Raw genomic sequence first — 27,696 nt, 5'->3', positions numbered from 1 at the left:
GGCGATGCTTTTTTTGAAAGATGACTCGCATTGTGGACTACAAATTACTCATAAGGCTATCTGTGAGGAACAACTTCCACGGACCTAACTTCTGCTCTGTGTTGATGATTCAGATTGACGTTTTTCTGTGTCTGTGTGGTCTGTTTGTGAATCATTTGACTTTTAGATTTGCATATGTGGATTTGCATATTTGTTAAGCCACAATGTTGCTGGATTTGTGTCCAAGTATAAAGGAAAAACGTCTTTTGTAATTTTTCGGCTGCAATATACAGCTTTTGACGTGTGTGTGTGTGTGTGTGTGTGTGTGTGTGTGTGTGTGTGTGTGTGTGTGTGTGTGTGTGTGTGTGTGTGTGTGTGTGTGTGTGTGTGTGTGTGTGTGTGTCAGGACCCCTGAAGACTCCGATCGCCGCTGGCCATCCCTCCATGAACCTGCTGCTACGAAAGACCTTTGACCTCTACGCCAACGTGCGGCCCTGCGTCTCCATCGAGGGCTACAAGACGCCCTACACCGACGTCAACCTGGTCACCATCCGAGAGAACACAGAGGGCGAGTACAGTGGCATCGAGCACGTGGTACGTACACATACATATACACATACACATTCACAACACATGGGCATAAATACAGAGGGGGAGTACAGTGGCATCGAGCACGTGGTACATACACATACACATTCATAACACATGGGCATAAACAGGGCTCTAACTTAAGTTTTTTCTATCATCCACCAAACTGGCTAGTATGTTAATCTTACTAGCCAAACACACTCTCTAATGGGTCAAAGTGGCTAGGAAGTTGGTCTTTCCTACCAGCCAAAATAACATTTCACCAGCATTTGGCCGGTTGACTGGTGTTAATTTAGAGCCCTGGGCATAGATACAGTGCATGGATTATACAGCATGGATTAACAAATGCTACGCCAACAACCTTTCTTCACAATCAGGCTTAATTTATTTGTTTATTTTCGGTAATTTTGTTTTATTGCTAATATCATGGGATCCATGAAGAGTCGTTGCCTGTCAAACCTTGTCGTTGCCTGCACAGACATTTCGGTTATCGCGGAACATATTATCAAGCAAATTATAATTGGATAACAGTTGTCCTAATATCAGCATCAGTGGGTGAATACATTCTTCCTTTTTTTTGTTTGTTGTTTGTTTTATTTCTTTTGGGAGGCTGAGGCAAAATTTTAATCACAATGATTTGGATCAAAATTGAAATCACAATTATTATTCATGATTATTTAACGGCAATTCACACCTGGACTTTGTGAAGAACGTTATTTAAAATCCCATAACAATATATAGCCAAGAATGTATTGTATAAGGAATGAGCAAAGCTTAGGTGGGCCTACAGATTTTTGGCCAGAACTACCAGCCTGTCAGCATGTTCTGCCTTAAAGAACTTCCGAAGGCAGGTCACTATATTGCCGTCGCTGCAATGACGATTAAATCGTTGCTGCCACGGTTTTTAATTGTCACGACCAAAACTGTCATTTTCGCTTAATTTCAATTAATTGCGCAGCCCTACTCTGAATGTAAATGTGCGTGTATATGTGATATGACTGACGTTCTCGCCACTTGCGCTTACACTGCTGACATAATATGCCCCCCTCGCGAAGGAACGATACACTTGACGTCAGCTAAGCAGTGCATGTGTCCCTTCCAAGAGCGCGTTCCATGTTGTGTAACCTCACACGTGGGCCCAGATTTATATCCTGTACTTCTGACGTGCCCTGTAACAGCCCCCTTCCCTTCCCTTCCCCTCCCATCCCATCCCCCACCTCCTTAGCCACCCTCCGCAAACCCTCCATGAACAGTGTTTGAGCCCCCTTATGTTAATGGAGAAAGCATGCGGGGACACGCAAATGTTGGTTAACATCTGTCTTATATTTTTGTCCCACTTCAATCCCAATGGAGAATAACATGTTAAAATGTTCATCCCCCCCTCCTCAGCAACTTCAGTCATTTTGGTTTGCCACCCCCCCTCCCGCAAACCCTCCATGAAAAGTGTCTGAGGGCAAGCCCCCCCATGATCAGCTTACCAGGGCACCTGTTTGCTCGTGTGCATCTAAGTGTCTTTCTTGCGCAGTGCAAGTGCGAGCAGGCGTTGGGGGGGCGCAAGCTCGCGTCACGGCATGTTGGTTCTGTCTGTGTCCTGCTAGGTACGTAGGTAGATTGAAGCTTCTGTTCACTAGTTTAGATGTCCCATCAGCCCTTCTCCTCTCTGATCGTCTGTGGTGGTGTTCAGACCGGTCAGTGTTAGGGATGGCGAAAATTGGAAAAACTCTTAACCGGCTACTGAGACTCATTAACCGGCAGTTAACCGGTAATCTTAAATTATACAAAGTTCGCGTGCCTGATATGCACAGCACAGAATTTTTTAAAAAAAAAAAATGTTTTCACATAAGCCTCTTTTTTTGCTGTGCAGACAGGACCTGCCATGTCCAGCCACTGTTGCCAGATGGAGAATGCTGAATTATCGAACTAAAACCTCAAAAATGATCGTTTTTGGGGTCTTTCTGGGAGGAAATTATTATTATTATTATTATTACAACCGGTTAACCGATGGCAGAAAATTTTAACCGGTTAACGTTGATCCGGTCGACTATCGGTTAAACGATTACCAGTTAACATCCCTAGTCAGTGTACGTTCAGTCCACCGTCTGGTCTGCTCTGTGCTGTGCCAGTCCTCATATTTCACCTCATATGATCTCCTCTCATCTCCACGTGTTTAACAGATGGAACAGGGTGTGCTGTTTGTGTGTGTGTGTGTGTGTGTGTGTTGGGGTGTGTGTGTGTGTTGGGGTGTGTGTGTGTGTGTTGGGGTGTGTGTGTTGGTGTGAGTTTGGTTGTAGATGTGTACGCAAGCAAGCGTAATTGAGAAAAGTCAGGCAATCTGAAATATGTCTCACTTTTCCTGTTCAGTGAAATCAGTTGCGCCTCTACATCTACATAGGTGCAACTCATCACAATTTCCGTCATATGATAAACAAATAAGGTGTTGAGTCATACAGTAGTAAAATGAATAACATCCTTGCGCTAATCTTGCCTTTTCAATTAAGGTATTTTCATTTCAAACACAACCTGTTGATAGTGTGTACATTGCAGCATAAAAAAATGCATTGTTAAAACTAGCCAAGCTGAGACTAGACTTTACACCAGTTGTTCCACCTGGAACTAACATATTTGCACAACTGCAAGTATGGTAGCTAAGGAAACAATCTGTTCATTGATTGAACTTCTTAATTGAGACTTGTGAAGTTGTTTTCTCCACTGTTTGAAGCTGTTCTTACCCATGTCTATGCCCTTGTGTGGAAAATGAATCGCAGTACCCAGTCCTCTAACCTCCTGACTGACCTTTCGATCCACAACCCCGTTTTCATACAGCGGCTCTAAGAGGTAGGGCTGGGAATCGATCTAAGTTTCCTTGATCGATTCGATTCCCATCCAGAAGGCTACGATCCGATTCGATCCACGATCCAATTCGATATTGATCTTTTATATTGCTGGGCGGTCACTTTAACCCATTTATGCCTAGAATTCTAAGACCGGTTATAAAAACCTAAATATCTCAGCCTTTGATGCCCACACAAACATGAAATACCTTGGTATGTGAGAAATAAGTGGGAAACTGTGGAAGAGAGCTACAGGATGTGGATGAGAAAATAGCGCCTATAATGATCAGCAAAAGATCGATCCACAAAGTTGTGAATCGATATCGCCCTTTTCGAACGTGAATCGATATTGGATCGCGATTCGATCTTTTGAACACAGCCCTACTAAGAGCATCCTTGACAAAAAAACATTACACCTTGTTCACATTCAAACCATTTCCTTTCTCTGAGTTTGAATTTCTTTCTTTTTTTTTTTTTTTTAAATCATACTCATGACCTGCCTTCAGTGAGGTGGGATGTGCATGCATCGACTTTGACTAATGGTCATTTTGGATTCATTTTTTTTTGGATTTGCATTATTTCTTCTTTTTTGTTGACCTCTCTAAACAAATATCTCCCTAATTGAGTACACGCGTAGAAGACCAAACCAGCTGCACACCTCTTAGATCCTCCATGAGGGCAGGCGGTGTCATGTCACCCAGTCATGATTGAATGGTGTCTATCTTTACTCTCTATTTTAGGACGAAGCTTTGTGGTCCATTCACATTGGATTAGTTGTAGAGAATGATGTGTCTTCTTGTATTTCTCCCCCACCCCTCTCTTCCTGTGTTAGATTGTGGACGGCGTGGTCCAGAGTATCAAACTGATAACAGAGGACGCCAGCCGCCGTATCGCAGAGTACGCATTCGAATACGCCAGGAACAACCAAAGAAACAGTGTCACGGCTGTACACAAAGCCAACATCATGTAAGTGTCATGCTGAGCCGAATATTGAAGATGGATATGCTGTAATACTGTCTTTTGCCACAGAGACTCAATTACTGATGTCTTGCTATTGTTGTGGCTTGTGTCAACAGGGTCAGACTGACCCAAAAGATTGATTGCTGTCTCAGAGTAGGACATCTTGTATAGGACATATAGAGTTCTTCAGCGGAAGCGGAAGCATGTAGTAGATTGTAGTCTTTCATGTTAGCATTTAAGGACGTCCTGGTTCCTATCGGCTTCCGGCCTCCATTGGGAATGAATAGGGGTACATTTCAAATAAGCTCCGAGTGCAAGCACGCGCTTAGCGAACCCCCGCAAACTGTCGAGGGTGTTAAAAATAGGCTGTAGGTATGACATGGTTGATCATTTTGTGTCAAACTTCGACATAAATACGATGTTGCGTCCATATGCTAAACCCGGAAGCTTTTGGCGACTACAGAAACGGCGCCAGTATCTAACGGCATGTACGTGCGGAAGGTTGTACCCATGGCAACCAAAGGAAAGTATGTAGTTCGGAAGTTTTAATGATCAGAAAGGGGTTAGCAATATTGAATTATAATCGTCATGATTTAACATGTGAATACACCAACATGATGATACGATCCGTTCCACTAATGAGAAAGGGATGCGGGGACAGGCTAATGTTCGTTGTTGCCGTGCAACTTATATTTTTGCCAAACCTGAATCTCTATGGCGTTTTGCAATGTAAAAAATCGCCAGGGAACCGGTAGTCCAAACGCCGCATACAAGTTGACGTCAACGCTGAAGAGCTCTATTGGTATAGATAATGACTGACTTTCTCACTGTCATTGCAACCCTCTCTCCCTTGTCTGTGCATGTGTGTGTGTGTGTGTGTCTGTGTCTGTGTGTGTGACTGTGTGTGTGTGTGTGTGTGTGTGCATGGGTGCGTGTGCTTGCACTTGCATCCTTCCTTCCTTTCAGGCGTATGTCAGATGGGCTGTTCCTCAGGAAGTGCAGAGAGGTGGCAGAGAATTTCAAGGACATCAAGTTCACAGAGATGTACCTGGACACAGTCTGCCTGAACGTAAGCGCACAACTTTCCTGTTGCCCTATGGAGGCCGCAGATAATGTTATGTTAGGGATGCCGTTCGGCAAGACGGGTCCCTGCCGTGGAATAGCGCACGACCGATAGATGCAGGACCCAGATGCGAAGCTGAGGGGTCTTGATCTGTCTGAAGTGCACTGTTCCACAAAAAGGACCACCTCACTGAATGTTATTCAGCTTATTACATGGATAACCTTAGATGAACCCATCGATGGTTGACCTAAGCACATTCTGTCCTTTGCCATTGACTGTGTGCTGTTATAGACCAGCGTGATGTTATTCAGAAATAACATGTGAATGTTAGGGAGCCCAATTCAAGTGAGTGGCGTATTCTGCGGGTGTCCAGTGTCTGTGTACAATGGGATGCTTGTACATTTATTAAGATATGTGGATATGAATGTGACGATAGTGCAGACATACCTCTGTAAGAGGCTACAGATGTCTCTATCTGCATGCGGTGTGTGTTGTGGAGGTGTAATTTTAGACCCCGCTCGTTGCTGTGTGGTAACAGATCTTGTATCTAAACACTGGCTACCTGACTGGCTCCTTTGGTAATAGAAAGCCCTCCTCGTAGTCGTAGTGCACCTTATTGTCCTTTGGATGGTTATTTTCCACCGTATGTTTTCACAGTGCATCCGTATGGGTAACCCGAATGCATCAGTATGGGTAACCCACATCAGTATGGGTAACCCACATCAGTATGGGTAACCCGAATGCATCCGTATGGGTAACCCGAATGCATCAGTATGGGTAACCCACATCAGTATGGGTAACCCACATCAGTATGGGTAACCCGCATCCGTATGGGTAACCCGAATGCATCCGTATGGGTAACCCGAATGCATCAGTATGGGTAACCCACATCAGTATGGGTAACCCACATCCGTATGGGTAACCCGAATGCATCAGTATGGGTAACCCACATCAGTATGGGTAACCCACATCAGTATGGGTAACCCGAATGCTTTTATAAGCAGAGCTATGATGTGTTGTGTACTCGGTGGCAAGGACATTTTCACCTGAATATTTTTTGTGTTTTGAATGTTTGAATTTTTTCACTCCAAAACATCATACTCTACAACTTTTTAAAATATATTTGTGTGATTGTTTGCTTTACAGATGGTACAGGATCCCACTCAGTTTGATGTGCTGGTCATGCCCAATCTGTATGGTGACATCTTGAGGTAGGTTAACTCCAAACTGTGATGGCTTATTTTTACAATCAATTCCTACGGTGATATAATTCCGTTAGCGTTAAATGTTAGTGGTGTTGAGCAACTTTCCACTTTTGGAATGTACTACCGGTACATGTGTACAGTAAACAAGTGTCTGCATGTTACCTTTAGTTTGTTACTGTGTGTGTAAACCCAAAATGTACGTTTGTTTTCCTCGATGGTGAAAGACTGTGTTGTTGTTTTTCCAGTGATCTGTGTGCTGGCCTGATTGGTGGTCTTGGAGTGACTCCCAGTGGCAACATCGGTGCTAATGGAGTGGCCATCTTTGAGTCGGTAGGTGACTGAATCAGCCACACACACGAGCGCGCGCACATACACACACACGGGTCAAAATCGTCCAACATGACACTGTCCTTCAGTGCAGATGGTTTTGCTTACTGTAAATGTGAAAAACATGAAATTTCAAAACAATTTTTTGAAAAGTGAATGCATGAAAGCCAAGCCAAAAAAATAATTTAAAAAAAATCTATTTTTTTGCATTTACAGTAAGCAAAAGTATCCGTTACTATTTACAGTTATTACAGGATGTAGGTTACAGTCCCTGGAGCCATGTGTAGGGTTAGGTGGCCCTTGCCTACTTCGACCATTTCCTACTGGCTGGGGTGGGATTTGAACCTGCAGCCCTCTGGTCCCAAACATGAACCTGTTGACGTCGTCATTGTAATCATGCTTCACTGTTGTTGTCATTATGTAAGAGCGAGTATTGTTCCCTGTTGTGGAATAGTGAGCGGCAAATTGGAGGGGTCTTGATCTCTTGTGTCAGTCGCTATTCCAAGACAGGGACTACCTCGCCAAACACTGTCCCGCTTATTACAAGGCTACTCACAGGTTATTCATTGTTTACCGCAATCATGACATTGATTTAACGAATCATTGGGGAATTTAAATCACTTCCGCTACACAGAACTTCTGTGAATTTCAAACTTGCTTTGCGGTCCTTGAACACCGTTCAAAATTGTAGAAGTGACTCCTTGCGGAGAGATACAAAACGCAAGAAGTGGCGGCGAAAAGTCTGTTGCCATTAGTAGCAGTCTGACATTGAACACCATGCTTTACAGAATAAAGACCAGAGAGCCTGTTATAACGCTAATGTGAACAGCACCATTCACTAACGACAATGATTTCTACAAAGTTAAAGTTGTGGCCATCTTTATAGTTATCATTGTAAATGTGAACAAGCCTTTAATCTTGTAGTGGTAGTAGCAACAGCTTGTATCGATCCCCAGAGGGAAATGAAGGACTCAATGTAATTCCCTCTCCGCTCCGCTCCACTCCACTCCACTCCAGGTCCACGGCACTGCCCCCGACATCGCCGGTAAGGACCTGGCCAACCCCACTGCCCTGCTGCTGAGTGCAGTCATGATGCTGCGGCACATGGGCCTGCACGGCCACGCACAGAAGATCGAGAGCGCCTGCTTCGACACCATCCGAGACAAAAAGGTAGCCCATATCCTCTTTATTTATTTATTTATTTTATATACAGAGATCCCTCGTCTATTGTGGTATTTGCATTCCAGAACCCCTGGTGAACGTAACCTGTATGGAAATATTTATTTTAAAAAATAAATATAATTAATAAAATCTATAGAAGATCGTGAGGAATGATCCATGACACTGCGGGAGATTTCTGTATGTGTGGCTATTGTTAGACACAATGCGTGTACAGTACGTCATATGACTTATGTTTTATATCGCTGTGCTGATTAAATGGTGAGACCGGTTAGAACGCCTTCTGGGTTAAAAGTGCAGTCGATCATGCTGCCCTGTCTGAATATCTGTACCGCGCCACAGATTAAAGTTAAAGGGGAAGTCCACTTTTTTGAACAATAAGGCCAATTTCTGAGTGGTCTGCAATGTTTTAGAGTCCCCCTCACCATTTATTTCATGTTTGCTGCAGTCTCTGTTATTTGGCTGATTTGGATTTGATCTCAACCAGCTTTAGAATGGCCGTCTATGAGCAACTGCAACTCTGTTCTTAAAATCACCTTAAACATTTGTTTTCGAAAGTCTACAGCTCACAAAGTGGTTAGGGGTGTTTACTAGCAGTCCCTAACACGTTTCAAGGGGAAATATGGCTTCTGTCATTTTTTATTTGCCATTTTGTGAAAGAAAGTGAAAGTGAAAGTGAAACTTAATTTACAAATTGCTACATAAAACACACTAGATGCCATATTTCGCTACAAAAATTGTTAAGGAACACCAGCGAATATTGCTGAACACTTGGTGAGTTGCATATTCTTGAAAACAAATGTTTAAGGTGATTTTAAGAACAGAGTTGCAGTTGCCCATAGACGGCCATTCTAAAGCTGGTTGAGATCAAATCCAAATCAGCCAAATAACAGAGACTGCAGCAAACATGAAATAAACGGCGAGGGGGACTCTAAAACATTGCAGACCACTCAGAAAATGGCCTTAATGTTCAAAAAAGTGGACTTCTCCTTTAAACGCTGTATTGAATTAGTAGCATGCTGTTTACTGTGAGGTGGAACTATCCCCTTACATTTCCACATGTGTGCCTGTCATATCCACAGGTCCTGACTGGTGACCTCGGCGGAAACTCCAAGTGTTCAGAGTTCACAGCAGAGATCTGCCGAAGAGTGCAGGACATGGACTGAAGACACACGTCAGCCCATTCCCAATAATTATAATAATAATTACACACATGAAAGACGAATCCCTTCCTTGTCACCAAGAGGAAAACCAACAGAAAAAAAAGAAAAACAAAACAATCTATCTCATCTTCGTATCATTCTCATATCTCTGCGCACAATTCTACTATCTTAAATGTACATGTGTATGTAACTGAGATCGATATATAACTCCAGTGGGGTTACAGCCCTAAATGTTTTATTTTGTTTTTCCACCACTCGACAAAAAGCACTGTCTTAAAAAAGAAAAAAAAGAAAAAGTAACTCCTGTCCTATGGTTCTGTGTTTGTGAGATGAGTTTTATGCTGCATAATCTAAAAATGGTTTATTTATTTACTGGATTCAGCCCAGAGTCTGGTACATTTTAACATATTGTTGCCTGCCTGACTAATGGCAGAGTGCAAAGTTGTCCGGTTTCAAATTTGCAATACATTAAAAAAAAGTTACTGATATTTTCAATCAAATGGGTCTGTTTTCTTGCCGTAGAAAGGGAAAACGGTTCGCAAACAATAGAGCATCTGCATGTCAATGATTTCACGTTAATAACTAGACTGCACTCTCACAGAAAATGCCAAACAAAAGTGAGCTTTTTGTGCCAGAGGTTTTCAGTTTTAGAAAAAAATACCATGCATGCTAACCTTTTTAATATTAATAGCTACTGTGGTAACCTTTTTCTCATACATTCTGGACGGCCGTTTCGGTGTGTTCTGATACACTGTCGGTCACTGCCAGTAACTGTACTGGTCAGTGCCTATTAAATAGACCTGTGATCTCATGGGCAAATGCCTTCCACTCTTCATCAGAGGTACTCATTCATGATGGTGGATCTATTATTGTCATCAGAGTTGCATCAAATATATTTACACGAGAAAATCACAACGAAACACTCGTCCATCCCGTTTGTCTATTGCAGGGCTATTCTCTGAAACGTTTACTGATGATCACACTGTGTAGAGTACAGACACAAAACATACAACAGTGAAGTGTGGAACAGATATATTCCAGTTAAAATCCCTTGGACAACCAGTGTGTGACACCAGTGTGTTCGGTTGCTGTATCTAATATGTGGTTGTCAGTAGTCCTATGAAGTAAGGCACTTGGTTAGAAGATGGTTGTCATCGCCTGGTGTCTTCTGTAGACCTAGAGTGCGTTACAATATGTGACCTTGCCTCCTCCACTTGTGCTTGTCTCCTCGTTCTGCCTCCTGGCCCCCCCTCCGTGGAGAAAACGATAAAGTTTCCCAGCTGTCAAGCTTGCCACAACAACTTTTGAGGGACTGTTTTTCATTCACCATCCCGATTGCAAATGAGAAAAAAAGACTCTACAATTGAGCTTTTGCAAGATATTGAAATATAATGCTGTTGTCAGTGATGTCATCATGACCTATTATTTCCTGGTACGAGGAGAAAAGCACAAGTGAAGGAGGCAAGGTCACATATTGTAAAGCACTCCTAATCTCATAGCTGGTCCATGAGTCCGATTAGAGGAGTTTGTTGCGGGGGGTCCAGGAGATGAGATGCTGAGCCACACTCCTGCCTGCCGCGGCTGCTGGGTTTCACTCTTTGTAGAAGTTGTCAATCTCACTCTGGTACATCTTCAAGACAACAGGGCGGCGTAGTTTCATGGTTGGGCCTAGAAAGAACAGGGGGTCAAACAAAGCTCACTTTCTGATCATTGTCCAACAACAAATGAGTTCAAAACACCTTTCAACATTCACTTAGTTTTCTGAGACTTATCAAACAACAAGTTGGTTCAAGACCTTCCAACATTCATCGGCCCTGAGTGGAATAATTCATTAACTATTCTGTAATAAAGACCATTCCCAAGTCATTCATTCGTTTGACTAATAACGTGATGGTATGAAGAAAAGCTTTAAACAACACTTAAAAGTGGAAGTGGGACGAACATCCACATCTAATCCAAACACCCTAGTCAGCATTTGTTCAGAATCCCATTACTTGGAAGTCTGTGTCAGCATGCCCGGCTTTTTTTCTTGGTTAAAAAGAGAAAAACGCGCACATCTGTCTCAAAAGGATTGGGTGCAGGACCAGCAAAAAATACCATGAAAAACTGAAAGAAAAGTCAGCGACACCAAGCTCCCGTTGCTCTTATTTAATGTGACGTTTCGGGCAGCATGCCCTTCATCAGACCTGATTAAAGGCATGCTGCCCGAAATGTCAAGTTAAAAAAGAGCAACGGGAGCTTGGTGTCGCGGACTTTTCTTTCAGTTTTTCTGCTTTTTTCTTGGAACAACAATAGCTAGCACAGAGACATGGCAGGATCACAATGGCTAAAAAGAAATCATTATTACCTACACTAGCTCTCCTCCAGAGGAATAAGCACCAAATAATAGACAAAATAGAAAAACATTTGTAATAGCCCTTCCATAGATCCATAGTAAAAACATTTTTTTAAAAGAAAATAACTTCTAATGCTTATGTCCTTCTCGCTGAGTTCTCCTGCAGTGATTGAGAAATCTTCCTGGCACTATGCCAAGCAGCCCCAGTTTGGTACCCTGGGGTGGATTCCCAGTGAGGCAACTCTATAGCCTGGCGCGCCATCCTACGTACTTCCGCCAAGACACTTGGCTCCGCACTACGTCTGGTACCTGTCTTCTGTGGAGCGATGTTGACCGGTAGGATTTTCACCGGTTTTCTGACAAACGGTCCTACATTGTAATTTTATCCTACGGTAGGATGTTCAGTCAGACATGTCTGTTAAACACTCCTACATCGCCATAGATAGACGTCAGACATGTTTGTCCAACAACTTATAAGTTAAATCCTGATTTTTCCGAAAATGTCCTTCCTTCTTCCTGCTTCCTGCAATCGCGTCAGATCAAACAAAGTCCAGACCATGAATACGAAATGCAAATGGTAGTATTATGGCAGTGTTTCCCAAACAGGGGTACATGCATCACTAGGGGTACGTGAGCACACTGAAGGGGGTACTTGGAAAAATGTCATTTTTACAAATGCATGGAGCATGGTCACACTTAAATAGAAAAAACGATGTAAAACACAAGTTAGGGGGTACTCGTGGCACAACAAAAAGGCTCAGGGGGTACATGAGACAAAAAAGGTTGGGAAACAATGTGCTATGGGATGGTCTGGACCAGGCTAGCAACTCTACTCCCCTTCACTCAAACATTGACGATAACTTCTAGCACTTCTTATTTCCTCACAAGCTTGAGCTCTCCTGTCTGATTCTTTGGTGTACTGTAGCAGTCGAGGCCCCAATTTTTAGAAACCCCAGCGGGCCCTGGGATTAAGTCGCAGTCAGGCAACTCTACTCCACTTCACTACAACATTGATAATAAGTGCGATCAGAGTGTGTGTATTACACTTAGTGGGAGCTTATATCCAAAGCTACTTACAGTTATTGAAGTACAGGGTATTGGTTACAGTCCCTGGAGCAGTGTGGGGTTAGGTGCCTTGCTCAAGGGCACCTCAGCCATGGAGTGAGATAGGGAGTGGAAGGGTGGGGTTTGAACCTGTGCAGCATTTGAGACACGGCCTGTAACTCTTGTCATGTCCTCACCAAGCTCTCCTCCTGTGATGGAGAAGTCTCTGGGCAGTATGGTCCACTTCTGTATGCGCTGGGCGTTGGAGGTGGCCCTGGCGTTGACCCGGCCGATGGCCTCCTGAATGGCCTGGTACACGGCCTTGTCCCGGCCGCCGATGATGTCGGAGACGCGGGTGGCCTGGCTGCCCAGCGCCTGGCAGAACTCCACCACCTCCAGGCTCAGCTCATCCGTCGGCTCCATGGTCTCCGTATTGCTCAGGCACTGGAATGGAGCAATTACTATATGTTAGTGTGGTAACACTTTATTTCAGGGATACATCTATAAGCACTAATACAATGTTAATGCCTGCATAAGTAACTTGTAAGGCATGTACTAAGCAAACGCTAAGGCCTACTAGGTCCTTACTAAGGTTAAATTGGTAATAAATCCCTTATTGTGCATGAACAAGACATTTGCGAATACATGCCTAACAAATGTTTGATTTTGCTTTGTACATGCCTTACAAGTTACTTATATAGGCACATTGTATGTATTAGTGCTAATAGATGTATCCCTAAAATAAAGTGTTTCCGTTATTATTATATACACATATATATTGTGTGTGTGTGTGTGTGTGTGTGAGAGAATTGTGTGTGTGTGAAATTGCTTTGTCTACATATTGGCAAAACTGGCTCTGGTTATAATGAAGGTGTTATATTATACGGTTCATGTTTCTCTTTCTATCTTCTTGTGGGCTCCATGCTCTCCGTGTTGCGCAGGCACTGAAACGGAGCAACAATGAACAAATCGTGCCAGTCTAAGGGTAGGATGTAGGAACATCACAAGCACTGCTGAAACAGCATAACAACAAAAAAAAACTATGGCAGTTTGTGACTCAGTTTATAGTCATCATAGAGCCCATCGTCCCAGTGCAGGGCCAGTTCAAGGTATTTGGGGGACCGTAAAGAAACTTCGGGTTCCCTTTTTCCTCATCAAAACTTAGTGAGGGCCCCCCTCCAGAGAGATTTTGATAGACGAATCATTGCACTTTCTGGTCATTAAATTCAATGAAATGCTGTCACACTCAAGTTGTTGTCATTGCTGTCATTTGAATACAGCTACGTAACCAAGTCATTATCAGGGGGCTCCCTGTTGAGCTGGGGGCCCCAAGCAAACACATAGGAGCTGGGTAATCACGCTGGCAGAACACTAGAGAACTCTAACCCTTAAAGGGACACTGTCCTATTTTTGGAAATAAGCTTATTTTAGCCGCGAGCTGATGTCAACCGCTAGCATGGAGGTAAAATGTGCACTGCCATACCCAGAGAACGGTTGAAAGTACAGGAGAATGGTAAAACCCTATTATTTAACTCAAAGGGAGGTGTAAAATAAGCTTATTTCCAAAAATGGGACAGTATCACTTTAAAGGGGTATGCCACTATTTTGGGGCTTAATACAGTTAAAATCGTTGGCTGTGGTTTATAAAGATGGTAAAGTGTCTTATTTTTCATGTGAAGCGTTGTCTTGCTTTAAGACAAGTTAAAAGAGGGAGTATGTCGCTAAGCTAGTGAAAGTCAATACATCCATGTAGCATTGCTACATGCTACACGGATCCATTGACTTTCACTAGCTTAGCGACATGCTCCCTCTTTTAACTTGTCTTAAAACAAGACAACGGCTTACATGAAAAATAAGACACTTTACCACCTATATAAACCCTGGCCAATGACTTTAAGTGTATTAAGCCCCTAAATAGTGGCATACCCCTTTAAGAGAAATGTAGGCGGTACAGAACTGGAGCCAGTTTTGCGAGATTGGGCGGTTACCCGCCCAATTGGGCTACTTGGGATGGCCGTCTGCGGGTAAAAATGGGGGAAAATTGGCCATTTGGCGTTTTTTTTTTCTCCTGCAGTTTGTGCCCATAGAAATCAATGCAATTTGTTGAAACTGGGTGGAATTTAGCGCATTTTGGCGGTTTTTGATAACCTTTTGGGCGGGATTTGATAAGACACATCTGGCAACACTGACTGGAGCCCACAGAGACATGGACCTGAAGTGCTGCAGCCTATGTGTCATAAAACCATGGTACCTAGTATAAACACTAGGACAGTGCAAAGCAGTGATACACGTTGGCAAGTGCAAAGCCTTCATCTCTCATTTCGTTCTTTTGTCAGCGTTCAGGTCAACGGCTCACTACCGGCCAGGCTGTTTCTATGGTAACTGCAGTCGTGGCCAAAATGCTGAGAGATTTGGTCTTTGGATCAGAGGGCTGCCTGCAAGTTTGTTATCCCAGCCTTACCTGTAGAAAGGATGCGTATACACCTTCACCCATAGCTGAAGTGTGCAGCTGGAGTAAGACTCCTAACTTCACATTGCTCTTGGGACTGTAATGTTTATCCAGTAATATCACTATATTGCTATGTTACACTACACTGAGTGAAATGTAATGTAACTGTAGCACATACACCTCAAAGTTATAATGAGATTTTGTGCTGCGCTGTGATTCAGTGCACTAAGGCGCTCAATCACAAACTTGCATGCTTATAGGTACACAGTTCTGAGTCCAACCTCAGTCATTTCCCAACACTACCCCATCTCGCTCTCTTTTTCACTCTGTTCTTGTCATCATCTTCATTGTCCTATCCATAAACATTCAAGGTATGATGCTCCTATGCACAGTCAGTTTCCAGGTGCTGTGGTGAAGTGCAGTCCATAAGCACATAAGCAATCAAGAGAATAGGAGTCCTATTATAGGACAATTATTGCACACTCGTGGATTTTGCTCTTTTAAATAAAAATAATAAAAAATATTTTTTTTTAAAATGACCTTCAAGGTGAGCAGCATGGACAGGAACTTCCTCTTGTCTCCGATGAGCATGGCGTTGCTAATGATGGGCAATTCCTGCTTCATGGCCTCCTCGATGGGCACCGGGGGGATGTTCTCACCACCCGCCGTGATGATGAGCTCTGCACGCATGAGTGAACACATTACGCACATAGCCAGGAGGGAGGAGAGACAAAGAGATGATTGAGGCATGCCATGAGGCACGAAGCCCTAGTTCCCAGAGATGGTTGATAGATAGACTCTGTTCTTCCTGTATACATACAGTGAGTGTACTGTGTAGTCTTTTGTATTTCGTCGCTGTGCGGCAAAAACCTTGCATCGCCACTTGTATTGTATTATTTAAAAATATATTTACAATCACTGTGTTCCAAATAAATAGATTTCATCATTAAAGCTGTTTTTAGATAATTGATAATACATTATATTCTCATGGAGACTGACCAATGCTACTGATTCATATTTAAAAAGTAAGTAAAGAAAGAGTGAAAAGACAAGAAATAATAGTTACGAGGTTTCTGCTGGACAGTGATGATTTGATTAGTATCTGACTGTTTACCTTTGATCCTTCCTGTGACGAAGAGGAAGCCCTCGGCGTCCATCTTGCCCAGGTCACCTGACCGCAGCCAGCCCTGCTCGTCCAGGGCCTCCCTGGTCTTGTCCTCCATGTTCAGATAGCCCATGAAGACGTTGCGGCCCCAGAAACACACCTCCCCGGTCCCGTCAGCGTCCACGTCGGCCAGCTTCGCTTTGCAGCCTGGGACCACTTTACCACAGCTGAAATCATATTTCATATATACTACATATCACAATACAGTATGACATTCAATGTATCATATCAGTCACATAGACGTTCAACATACATTCAATATATATTCAGTCATGTAAAGTGAATATATCATTACATTCAATATACATATCAAAGATGAAAAAAATATATTGCTGTGTGCACCCGAAAAAGGACTGTATGATAGGGGCTGGATCAGGTATACAACAAACACCACAGGCTGTCCGGCCAGAACAGTATGAAGATGTCCAATGAAGTCAGACACACACAGATGTGAAGGCAAGCCGTGAAAACCGTGATTTTATCTCAAAGACGCACGGCAAGAGTACATGAGTGGACGCTGGGATCCTGAAACGTCCAAGATGATGAGAAAGATGGATCCCAAGTGTGCATGGAGTCCCCGTCCGATGAGTGGTCTGTGGTGACCTCTTGTCCTGGCCCTATATGCTCCCAGCAGCACAGCAGGGTGCCGAGCCAGGGGTGTTACCAGCAGGCCAGGACCCACCTCTGGAGCCGGAAGGTCTGCTTGCTGGGCCAATCACTGCCTACCCACACACTCGGTGCATGACGGAAAAGTACCGGGTCTGTAGGTCAGTGAAAGGGGTCTGTATGTCAGTAGCAGGGGGAGCGCCTGTTGCCGAGGGCCCCTAGCAACCCACTATAGGGCCACGAACGGAAATCACAGAGTGCACAGGTCAGGCAGAGGAGAGTAGTAGAAAGAGGGGGGGGACAGGTAGCCCACCAGCAACGGGGGATGGGCAACCTGCTAAGAGCAGTGAGGAGATGCCTGGCTGTTGAGGGCTCAGGGGACTCAGGGCTCACATTCTTAACAAAAGACATATACAGTAGGACAGTAGATTTGATACATGGAGGTACTGGGGTGGGCTTATCATGGTGGTCTGTTGGTTTGAAAGTCCATGATTTGGTAACTGTAGCCAGGGCATAATTGTTCTGCCCCATGATGTCTGATGATTTGGAGACACCACCGCATTGTTGTTAAGAAGATGGAAGTGGAAGTCTTGCTTGCTGGGTGCTCAGCTCACCTGGGTAACTTGTAACCCCTGGCTCCCGACATGAAGTGTGGCCCCGTGCTCTCGCTCATGCCGTAGGCCTCGTACATCCTGATGTTCAGGCCCAGGAAGAACTGCATCGTCTCGCTGCCGATGGGGGCGGCGCCCGAGAAGAACTTCTGGCAGCAGGAGAAGCCCAGCTCCGCCCTCAGCTTCTCCAGGACCAGGCCGTCGGCCAGCGCAAAGAGGAACGGCTTCTCCCCATCCCTCACAAACAACAAGATTACATTACATTATATAAGATGAGATAAGATAAGATAAGATAAGATAAGATAAGATAAGATAAGGTAAGATAAGCCTTTATTGTCTCTACAAGAGAGATATTTTGCTTGGGCATGTGCGTGTGATATAGTACCAAAAAGAAAAACAGTATAGTACAGTAGACAGACAAATAATACGCATGTACACTAAACAAGAAAACATGTAAACAAGTGAACATGTAAACAGACAGCTGTTATTCGTATCCTACCTCATCATGGCCAATCATCACAACATTCGTCCAGAATACTGCAACCAAATATATTGCACACAACCATATTGCACAGACCCCTATCAATTATATCACATTACATTGGCATTCGGTAGCTGTGGCTCAATGATTAGAGCGCTGGCCTTTAACCCGTTTTATCCTACGTCCTTTTTAGGAAAGGGTGCCCGCTGCCTATTAAATCCTAAGCATCTCAACCTCCAAAGCACATACAAACATAAGTAGAAATAAGAAATAAAGAAATAAGAAATAAGTTGCATTTAAAAGCTAGGACCCTCGTTTTGCATTAGAATGTGTTCAGTCAGCTCTAACATACCTACATCTTTAATAAAAAAAATTAAAAAAACCTCCTCAAATCTCAAGAACCTGAATGCAACGTATATGTGTCTCCGGGCTACAATGGGTTAAATCAGAGGGTACATATTCTAATCCCACCCCTAGTGGTGAATTTGAGGAAGACAGAGAGGTCGAAACGTCATTGCCATTGAATGAATGAATTAAAAGAAGACAAAATAACTTCCCACCCCTAACCAGAACCTTCATCCCATGGCTGAACTGCCTCCCTGAGCAAGGCATTGTAGTACCTAACCCCACACTGCAATAGTACCTAACCCCACACTGCAATAGTACCTAACCCCACACTGCAAAACTGACTGAACTGCCTCCCTGAGCAAGGCATTGTAGTACCTAACCCCACACTGCAAAGCTGACTCACTTGTTGGCACACCTTTGGTTGGCCTCCTGGCTCACTGACATGGCCCAGGCCACGATCTTCTTCTTCATGTAGCCACACTGGGCGATGCCCTCTTTGATCTTCTCCATCATCTTCTCCCAGACGCGGGGCACGCCCATGTGGGACGAGGGCCTCACTTCCCTTATGGTGGTCACTAAACTGCCCTAGATTGACACAGAGTACAGTAGAGTAGAGTAGAGTGGAGGGGGACAGGTCTTTTCATCGAATGCATTCTTCCGAGGGGACCATTCGTTTGAAACGTGGGAACATTCGTATAAGCCATGGGATGTTCCGTCTACCGCAAAGACCTACGAAACATCCTTAAATTTGAACTAAACATCCTTAGGTTTGAACTAGGTTTGAACATCGAGTAGAGAAATTGAAGGTGCACTTCACATTAGACAGCTCAAACATGGTGTTGTACTCATACATACATACATACATACATAAAATCAGACCTTCATACATTTATGCATACTTTCATACAAACAAGCATTAAGTCACAATGGTGCAAAACGGGTCCTGATAAGGTCCCTAGGTAGTCAAGTAGATTCAATTGACCAAAAGGTTTGTCCAGTATGTATGGCATAGATGTGAACACTGGATATGGGCACATTAGGACATATTCTCAGTGTTGTAGTGGTTAATAGCTGAAACATGTACTGTATGATTTGGCTTGACTTGATGTCAAGACATCATCTGATGTATTTGTTCACTTTCGTTTTCTTTTATCCTTAGTGGAAATCAATCAAGTCATAATGATTTTGTTTTAACAGATACATTCTAAATAAATTCCAACTTTGTGAATAAAAATCTTGCAGCAACAACAACATCATTGGTTGCGTAGAAAAGATGTGTAAAACTGAAAACTAAAGATGTGCTGCGTGCGTCCAATCCTGTACCTTCAGAGCGTCTGGCTGTGCGAAGTAGACCAGCTCTCCCCAGTGGATGCCGGTCCACAGGTCGTAGATCTGGGCTGCGATGTGGCTGAGGGGCAGGTAGCTGACCAGGGACTCTTGTCGCGTGTCCGCAGGGGTCATGTCTCCTGCTCGGCTGGCGTGGATGGCCGTCCAGGTGATCTAAGGAGCGTCACCACAACAACATGGAGCTGTAGCTAGTAGTGGTGTCACCACAACAACATGGAGCTGTAGCTAGTAGTGGTGTCACCACAACAACATGGAGCTGTAGCTAGTAGTGGTGTCACCACAACAACATGGAGCTGTAGCTAGTAGTGGTGTCACCACAACAACATGGAGCTGTAGCTAGTAGTGGTGTCACCACAACAACATGGAGCTGTAGCTAGTAGTGGCGTCACCACAACAACATGGAGCTGTAGCTAGTAGTGGCGTCACCACAACAACATGGAGCTGTAGCTAGTAGTGGTGTCAACAATGATCGATTCAGCGATCCAATCCAATGCGGGGCAGTGCCAATCCATAAACATTTTAAACAGCAGCAGTGACGGGGGTGCTGTGACGTAGTGAGCTAAATACACCTGAGAATATATACGGGCTGCAGACCCAGGTTGGAGACCGGCCTGCCAGGGTCATTTCCCAACCTTACCCCATCTCTCTCTCTTTTATGGGGAGCCAGGTTCGAATCCAACCTAGATCATTTCCCAACCCTACCCCATCTCTCTCTTTTATTGGGAGCCCGGCCTGCCATGGTCCTTTCCCAACCTTACCCCATCTCTCTCTCTCTTATGGGGAGCCAGGTTCGAATCCAACCTAGATCATTTCTAGTGGTGTGGATTGGCACTGCCCTCACGATCCGATTCGATCACAATTCGGGAGGTAGCGATTCGATTCGATTCTATGCAATCCGATCCGATCCGATTCAATTCTACAATGCATTGCAATGCATTACATTTCTACTGAAAGCAAAGCAAATGCTTAATCAGTCATGATGAGGCAATAGCAACAATTTATTGGCTGTTTTCTGTATCGGTCTGTTTTAGTCTGAATCAGTCTTGCAATGTTTTGAATTGCTTTTATTTAATTTAACATTCATTTGCTCCTGAAAATTTCCATGGAAATAATTGAAACTTAAAAAAATTGCCGGATCGATTCTGTAACTTGCCGGATCGATTCTGGATCGTCCATGCCCCGCATTGGATTGCATCACCAAATCGATCATTGCTGACACCACTAGTAGTTAGTGGCCCAGTCGTGGCTCAGTTGGCTGGGCACTGCACTACCACACCGGCGATGACCTGTGTCCGATTCCGCCCCAGGTCATTTGCTGAACCTTCCCCATCTCTCTCTCTCTCTCTCCGTGAATTTCCTGTCTCACTCTAACTGTCCTGTCACCATACAAGGCAAAAAGCCCAAAAAATATCTTTAAAAAAAACATGTAGCTTAGCACCACAATTTCCCTATCGTCTTTGTTCTCAATCCCTGTCACTGTCAAAAATTATATTGGCATCTGTGCATTGTTTTTGTTTTTGTAAATAGTTTGTGGGTGTGGGCAACCTGAGTGAGACCTTGGGAGAAGGACCAATAGCCTAATGCAATGGTGCATAGGCCTACACCTGCTGAATCAAGGCCTCAGATAATTAGGCTCTTCTCTCCATTCCACTCATGGACTCTGATGAAGATGGTCTAACCATCGAAACGTTAGTCATGTTGTGCACTTGAATAAAAAACACAAAGAATTACATCTGTGCTGCTCCGGTGTTGTCCTTCAAGTGAAGATTTCCTGCCTCTCTCCCGTCGATGCACCAGATGATAAAGCAGAAGCGCGAGGAACTACCCTTTTGTGTAATGTAATGTAATGTAAAAGGGGGTCACTCACATTGTCGTGGCTGAGCATGACGCCTTTGGGCATGCCCGTCGTGCCGGATGTGTAAATAAGAACACAGCACTGATTGGGTCTCTGGCTGTCGATGATGTCATCGAGTTCTTTATCGGGCACATTCAATCCAAGGTCCAGAAACTCCTCCCACTGGCAGAAAGTAAAAGAATGCTGTTAAAAGGGTTTGTTTGTGTGTGTGTGTGTGTGTGTGTGTGTGTGTGTGTGTGTGTGTGTGTGTGTGTGTGTGTGTGTGTGTGTGTGTGTGTGTGTGTGTGTGTGAGTGTGCATTTGTGTGTGTGATAGACAGAGAGAGAGAAAGCGAGAGAGCGAGTGTGTGCGTTCATGCGTGCATGCATGCATGTGTGTGTGTGTAAACACTGCCACGTTAATCATGTTGTTGACAGGATAAGATTAGACACAAAGTGTTGTGTTAAAGATTCACCGAGTAGAGATTGGGCAGGTTCTTCTGTGGAGGCTCAGAGTACTGCACTATGGCTTTCAAATCAGGCAGCTGGTCCTTTATCTACAAAACACAATGAGAAAAAGAACAAGTAAAGAGTCCATTTAATATTGCAGAGTCCCATAAACTAGGACTTCGCAAAAGGGCTGTGATGTGAAGGACAGGCTAATTAACAAGGATAGATTACTGTGAACGGGCCTACAGGGTCAAGGCCCAGGGGCCCAAGAGTTAAGTACATACTGGGGATGGCCAGGACCGAATTACTGCACAGGCTAGATATGGCTGCAGCCTAGGGGGCCCCACCTGCCAGGGGGCCCCTGATTGGGCGAAAGTGAAAAAATGTAGAATTGTGACAAGATGCAATATTAAAAATATATCTGTTGTGTGTCGTACAATTGATAAACATGCTATCATTCATTCCTATTTCATAATTATGTAGCCTAGGGGCCCCAGGCCATCTTAATCCGGCCCTGTGAACGGGCCTACTTAGCCAAGGCCCAGAGGCCCAAGAGTTAAGGGGGCCCTGAAGCCCACGGCATATTTCCATTGTCAAGTTGCACTTAAATTACACTTTTAACAACTGAATGTTCTCATTTTTTTCTTGGGACAACCCCCTCAAACCCCTAAGATCATAGTAGACTCTCACATCTGGACTGAAATCCTGAATCGTTTCGCTAACTAGTGACACACATTCTTTTGGGCTGGCTCAGGGGCCCATGGAAGTTGGAACCATAATGCATCCCTGCTAATTGACCTTCCGTGTTGTTACCTGTAGGATTTTGTCCAGTTGCTTTTGGTTTTCCACTACTATTATGTCGGCTCTGGCATCACTGGCCACAAAGTGGCAAGCCTCAGGAGAATTAGTGGCGTAAATCCCTGTCATAATGCCCCTGCACAACAGAAGACAAGTGGGCACAGGATATTTCAGATAAGACAGCGTTTTCTTTTTTTTCAAAAAACAATTTTCTTTAGTGTCATGTTATGTTTATGTATGTACAGCTATGCTATGTTATTATGCTATATTATTATGTTGTTGTGTTATTTTGGTGTTGCATTGTGTTGTTTTCTGTGAGCAGGTAGAGTTGGTTTACTCCTTTAGCAAAGTGCAGCTCACCCAGCAAGGATGGCCCCGATGGCAGAGATGAACCACTCGGCCGAGTTGAAGCCCAGAATGCCAACGCTATGGAAACGCTGCAGACCCAGCTGTAGGTAGAGTAGCAACAAAACATGCAGTGGATGTAAACACATACTGTATTTAAAGGTACACTGTGCAAGAAATGGTCAAAAAGGGTACTGCAACTATGCTGCTCATTGAAACTGGGCTGCCTATTGCCAAATTTGATCTTTTCATGAAAGTTTACCGAGTAATAAACTAATATTTTCTATCATGGCCCAAGTACAATCATTTTTGAAGCTAAAAATGGCTATTTCTGGAAATTCAAAATGGCGGACCATGGAGAAGATCCCCCTTTTCATGTAAGAAAAGTGCAATTTTTTCAGTCATAATGAATATTTATTATTTTAAGGTGGTGGTAAGTATTCATGAAAAAGGTAACATTAGTGAATGCGCAGCATGGATTCTGGAAATAAACAACTAAAAATCTCACACAGTGTCCCTTTAAACACACAGATGGGTTAGGAAATGAACACATTTGTGATAACCAACCCTTAAAAACCGTATTAATACAGATAAATGTGAAATGTCATAACCAGGTAGAGGCCACCCACCACCATGGCAATACTCCAGGCCCAGTTGCAGGGAGCAACAAAACATGTAGTGTATACAATAAACGCATAAACAGTAAACAGAAGGTTACAAAATATATACATTGGTGATCAATAAAGAACAGCCCTGAAATTATAAAAGCGATTATGAAAGATCCTTTAAACACTTCTTTAACCCCTTTGCCTGTGTTTATAACCTTATTGTCACCAAAACTGTAATGACCAAGTCTAATCTAATAGGCCTACGTAGCCTCTTACTGCAGATGGGGTCGCCGGTGGGCCTATTTACTATTTGCTGAAAACACTACCAATAGCTACATTATAACGACATTGCTGTGACAGTACCAAGACCCTTAAGTAACAGATTAACAGATTAAAACAGATTTTGTTGACAGTAAGGTTATGACATAGGCTCTGCGCTAAGGGGTTAAGGCTTTTGGTTATGTCGTAGCAATGTTGTTATGACGTGAGTGTTTTCCGCCAAAATGGGCCAGCCGGCGGGCGAATGATGTGAAATGCCATAGCAAGGTAGACTCCCACCGTCATCTCATACCTTGAGGAAGCTCTTGGCGGCCTTTCGGGCGCCCTGGTAGTATTCGCAAAAGGTCATCTTCTCCCATTTGTCCTGCTTCTTGGTGGCCAGGGCAAACAGGCCACCGTACCTCTGCACGGAGGCCAGGAACATCTGGTGGACGGTGACGGGCTCCTCGGTGCAGTCCTCGTCTATCCGCAGCAGGACGGAACCAGCTGCCTCTGTGGTCCAGAGACACTGCGCAGGGGCCAGGACGACACGGGCCAAAACCTCCTCCACACTCCTCCTCTGGGACTCTGTAGGGAACACTCGTGTGAGTGCAGTGGTGTAGTCAGAGATTCTTTAAGTATATAGTCTCTCTACTCTCTCTGGTGTAGTCTTCTTTTTTATGGTTGGGTATACTGTATATTTGAGCATTTTTTGAAGTGGGTATATTGTATATATTTGTGCCATTCAAAATAATGGATCAATCAATTTTAAGTGGGTATACTGAAATCCCTGAAATTTAAGAGTGGGTATACTCCGTATACCCGCGTTCTATGTAGACTACACCACTGTGTGAGTGACTTGTTTATTGTAATGATGTGTAAGAGTTCAGATGCAAAACCCCCCAAGTGCTTTTTCAGAAAATAATCTTAATTCATTTTTATTTAATACAAAGCTATACAAAATTGCATATTTTTTTTTATTTTACTTATGTAATATAAGTATTTATATGTATTATCAAGTACATGAATGTAAACCAAACCAACAACGTGGTTCTCTAAAAATATAGAAGTGCAGGTCTTCAGAAATGGAGTTAGGGGGTTTTGCATCTGAACTCTTCGTATGTTCACATGTGTTTGGTGTTGTATGTCCTGCCAGGGACTGCGGATGTAAATTGGCCTGAGGCCAACTCTGGTGCAATGCATGGAATGACAACATTTATGCTTTAATACTTTGCACATTAATATTACTTTATTATACATTATTACAAGGTGCTGGTAAGGGTGGGATTTAAACCTGCGACCCTCTGATCTAAAGGCCAGCGCTCTAACCATTCATCCATGGCTGCCCATACAGTTGTACAATAATGACAGTGGTATAATATTGATTTTGAATTGAATTGAATTGAGGTGTGTTGATTAGACCTGTATTCATTTTTAAAAAGTCATCCAGGGTTTCCCCCAGCACTTTATTGCTAAGGCAACCACCTTGACAATAAACACCAATCACCTTGACTAAGTCCGCTGAAAAGATAAAGATTTGATGCTGTGAATGTAATAATTTCTAAAGTTTCTTTGACAAAAAAATATACTTTTAGCACCCCACCACCTTGACTAACAAACATTCTGTGGGAAACACTGGTCATCGCATCTAGAAGTATCAAACGGTGTGGAATGGGCAGGGCAGAAGGGAAGACTAAGGGGTCTTGGCAAAAACTGTTTCATTTCTTTCTTTATTTTGCCTTTAACCAGGGAAACCAAATCACATGGAGATAAATATCACATTTTCTGATGTTGTACACATGCAGTGGGATAACTAAATGCACAATGTCATTGAAAACACATTCCTAAAAGATACATAATTTGTTTCCTCTTGATAAGCACTTTTGTCTTACCTGGATTACTCCACTTTACAGTATATAAAAGAGACCCTTTCTGTCTTTTGGGAATGCACTATTTGTTTACATTTTGTGAATGACTACAACTTAACAGCAGTTATTTTTAAAGACCTCGTCATAAATCTCTGAAACATTACACTGTGATTTACTAATCGACACACAGGGTAGTGTCTGATGGCCATCTCCAGAATACTGTAGGTATATTCTCTACGCAGTGCACTATGGCAGAATATTTCGGACCATTCAGATTCAGCTATGGCCCACAATACAGAGGCTTGGCCCAGCCTTGTGTCCTACTCACGAGACGCATCCTGATTCTCTCCCTCTTTCCTGGGGTCCGACATAGAACCCAGTGGCAGGGAATCCAGCCTGAAAGACACAGATTAGGATAGAGAGACAGAGTGATAAAGGAGATGGATAAACTGAGTGAGAAAGAGAAAGAGAGAGAAAAGAGAGAGTGAGAGAGAAAAACAAAAGAGAGAGAGAGACAAAAGGAGAGGAAGGGGTTCTTCAGAGGACACTGAACTCAACCTGCCCTCCATGAAGCGGTGGGGCTAGAGGCAGAGGCAGAGGCAGTTAGCCGGCAGCACTGACCAGATCACATGGCTCTGGCGGCCGGTGTTATTGTCAACACACACAATGTCCGACTTTTCGAACTCCCTAGCCAGAAAGCCCCCAGTGGCTTTGTTAGCCCCGAGAGGAGCAAATAGAAGCCCGGAGAACAGGTCGTTCCCATACGCCAGGCCAGCATGGGAAAGTCTCTCTCTCTCTCTCTCTCTCTCTCTCTCTCTCTCTCTCTCTTTCTCTCTCTCTCTTTCCCCCTCTCTCTCTCTCTCTCTCTCTCTCTCTCTCTTTTCCTCTCTCTCTTTCTCTCTCTCCCCCCTCTTAGAAACCAAGTAGCCTAAAATGTGGGTGAAAGGCAACGACCGGCACACTTGAAAGGCAAGTGCACGCATTTCTGAATATTCAGAGGGCCGTAACTACGTTCATTCATTCTTTCAGGAATAAGACGGTCGGTCTTGTGATGCTGGCCTCCACTGATGGGGGAAAAAAGTCAGCAGGACATCTATAGAGCTGGCAGCCAAATTGATTTTTCAGTTCCGATCCTCATTCTGATGCTGAGGGTGGTGTGTTGGCAAAGACAAATAGCACAACAAAGGTGACAGCACTCTTTGATTCAACTGGATGCACACTGTTTGAAGGTTTGCCACATTTTTCTTTAAACGTTTTTAGACACTCAATGAAATCATACCGCACAACAGACAGCCATAAGATGACTAACTGACCAGATTTAGCCTAAATCACAAGCTCTGAGAGCACTTTGACACATCTTCTGATATTTTGTTTACATAATTCATTCATCAAGTAACACAAAAGTGACTCAACAGGAATCAAAACTTCCCTTGTGAGTCGGCCTAGTATGAGGACTTTCATTGGTATTTTGCACAATGACCACAGTAAGTAACCAAAAGCCTAACATGTGATACATCCTTAAAAGTGAGAGATCTAAAAGAGTCTGTAAAAGCAAAAGATACCACACCAGTGGCCACAGGTATTTCTGAACTGTCATCACCACTGGGGAATAATAGAATGAGTTGCAGGGTATGAATCCCTGGAACAAACACACAAACCCAAGACGTAACGTAAGCCAAGACAGATAACAATAAGTTCCTTACCGGTCTCTTTGCACCTCTCCATTCTCATGGATTTCTTCTTGCAAGTCTTCGGTTTGGGATGTTTCGCTGGCCATGCTGCCGGCTGCTGAAACGTGTGTGAGAGAGTGTGTGTGCGCCTCTCACTTTTCTTCCCAGGCCTTGGCACAATGAGG

At 43.7% G+C, this 27,696-nt stretch overlaps 2 protein-coding genes across 2 annotated transcripts in view; one reads left to right on the top strand and one right to left on the bottom strand.

The window, feature by feature from the left end:
* Nucleotides 1–9,795, top strand: part of idh3a (isocitrate dehydrogenase (NAD(+)) 3 catalytic subunit alpha) — an 18,177-nt gene extending 8,382 nt beyond the window's left edge. The window contains exons 5-11 of the mRNA XM_063197748.1: nucleotides 386–573; nucleotides 4,231–4,364; nucleotides 5,325–5,427; nucleotides 6,568–6,632; nucleotides 6,872–6,956; nucleotides 7,971–8,123; nucleotides 9,215–9,795. Coding sequence (XP_063053818.1) covers nucleotides 386–573; nucleotides 4,231–4,364; nucleotides 5,325–5,427; nucleotides 6,568–6,632; nucleotides 6,872–6,956; nucleotides 7,971–8,123; nucleotides 9,215–9,298 — 812 coding nt within the window. The 3' untranslated portion in view covers nucleotides 9,299–9,795. The remainder of the gene's footprint in view (nucleotides 1–385; nucleotides 574–4,230; nucleotides 4,365–5,324; nucleotides 5,428–6,567; nucleotides 6,633–6,871; nucleotides 6,957–7,970; nucleotides 8,124–9,214) is intronic.
* On the bottom strand, nucleotides 9,615–27,696 carry acsbg1 (acyl-CoA synthetase bubblegum family member 1). The gene is made up of 14 exons (XM_063197749.1): nucleotides 27,545–27,696; nucleotides 26,170–26,237; nucleotides 24,287–24,561; nucleotides 23,123–23,211; nucleotides 22,778–22,898; nucleotides 21,991–22,071; nucleotides 21,549–21,698; nucleotides 19,658–19,834; nucleotides 18,738–18,919; nucleotides 17,509–17,742; nucleotides 16,238–16,455; nucleotides 15,664–15,803; nucleotides 12,872–13,118; nucleotides 9,615–10,963 (listed from the first exon to the last, which is right to left on the bottom strand). The coding sequence occupies exons 1-14, from the start codon at nucleotides 27,616–27,618 to the stop codon at nucleotides 10,887–10,889; spliced, it is 2,133 nt and encodes a 710-aa protein (XP_063053819.1). The 5' UTR covers nucleotides 27,619–27,696; the 3' UTR covers nucleotides 9,615–10,886.

Source organism: Engraulis encrasicolus, chromosome 4, assembly GCF_034702125.1.
Source record: "Engraulis encrasicolus isolate BLACKSEA-1 chromosome 4, IST_EnEncr_1.0, whole genome shotgun sequence".
Lineage (NCBI taxonomy): Eukaryota > Metazoa > Chordata > Actinopteri > Clupeiformes > Engraulidae > Engraulis > Engraulis encrasicolus.
This window is presented reverse-complemented; position numbering and strand designations above follow the sequence as displayed.

Excerpts from the sequence above, each read along its gene's own strand:
- acsbg1 (XM_063197749.1), bottom strand. The coding sequence starts at position 27,618 with ATGGCCAGCGAAACATCCCAAACCGAAGACTTGCAAGAAGAAATCCAT. Across the intron at positions 22,899-23,122 it reads ATCGGGGCCATCCTTGCTGG|GGGCATTATGACAGGGATTT; the intron begins GTGAGCTGCACT and ends TCTGTTGTGCAG. Across the intron at positions 19,835-21,548 it reads TCATGCTCAGCCACGACAAT|ATCACCTGGACGGCCATCCA; the intron begins GTGAGTGACCCC and ends GACGCTCCTTAG.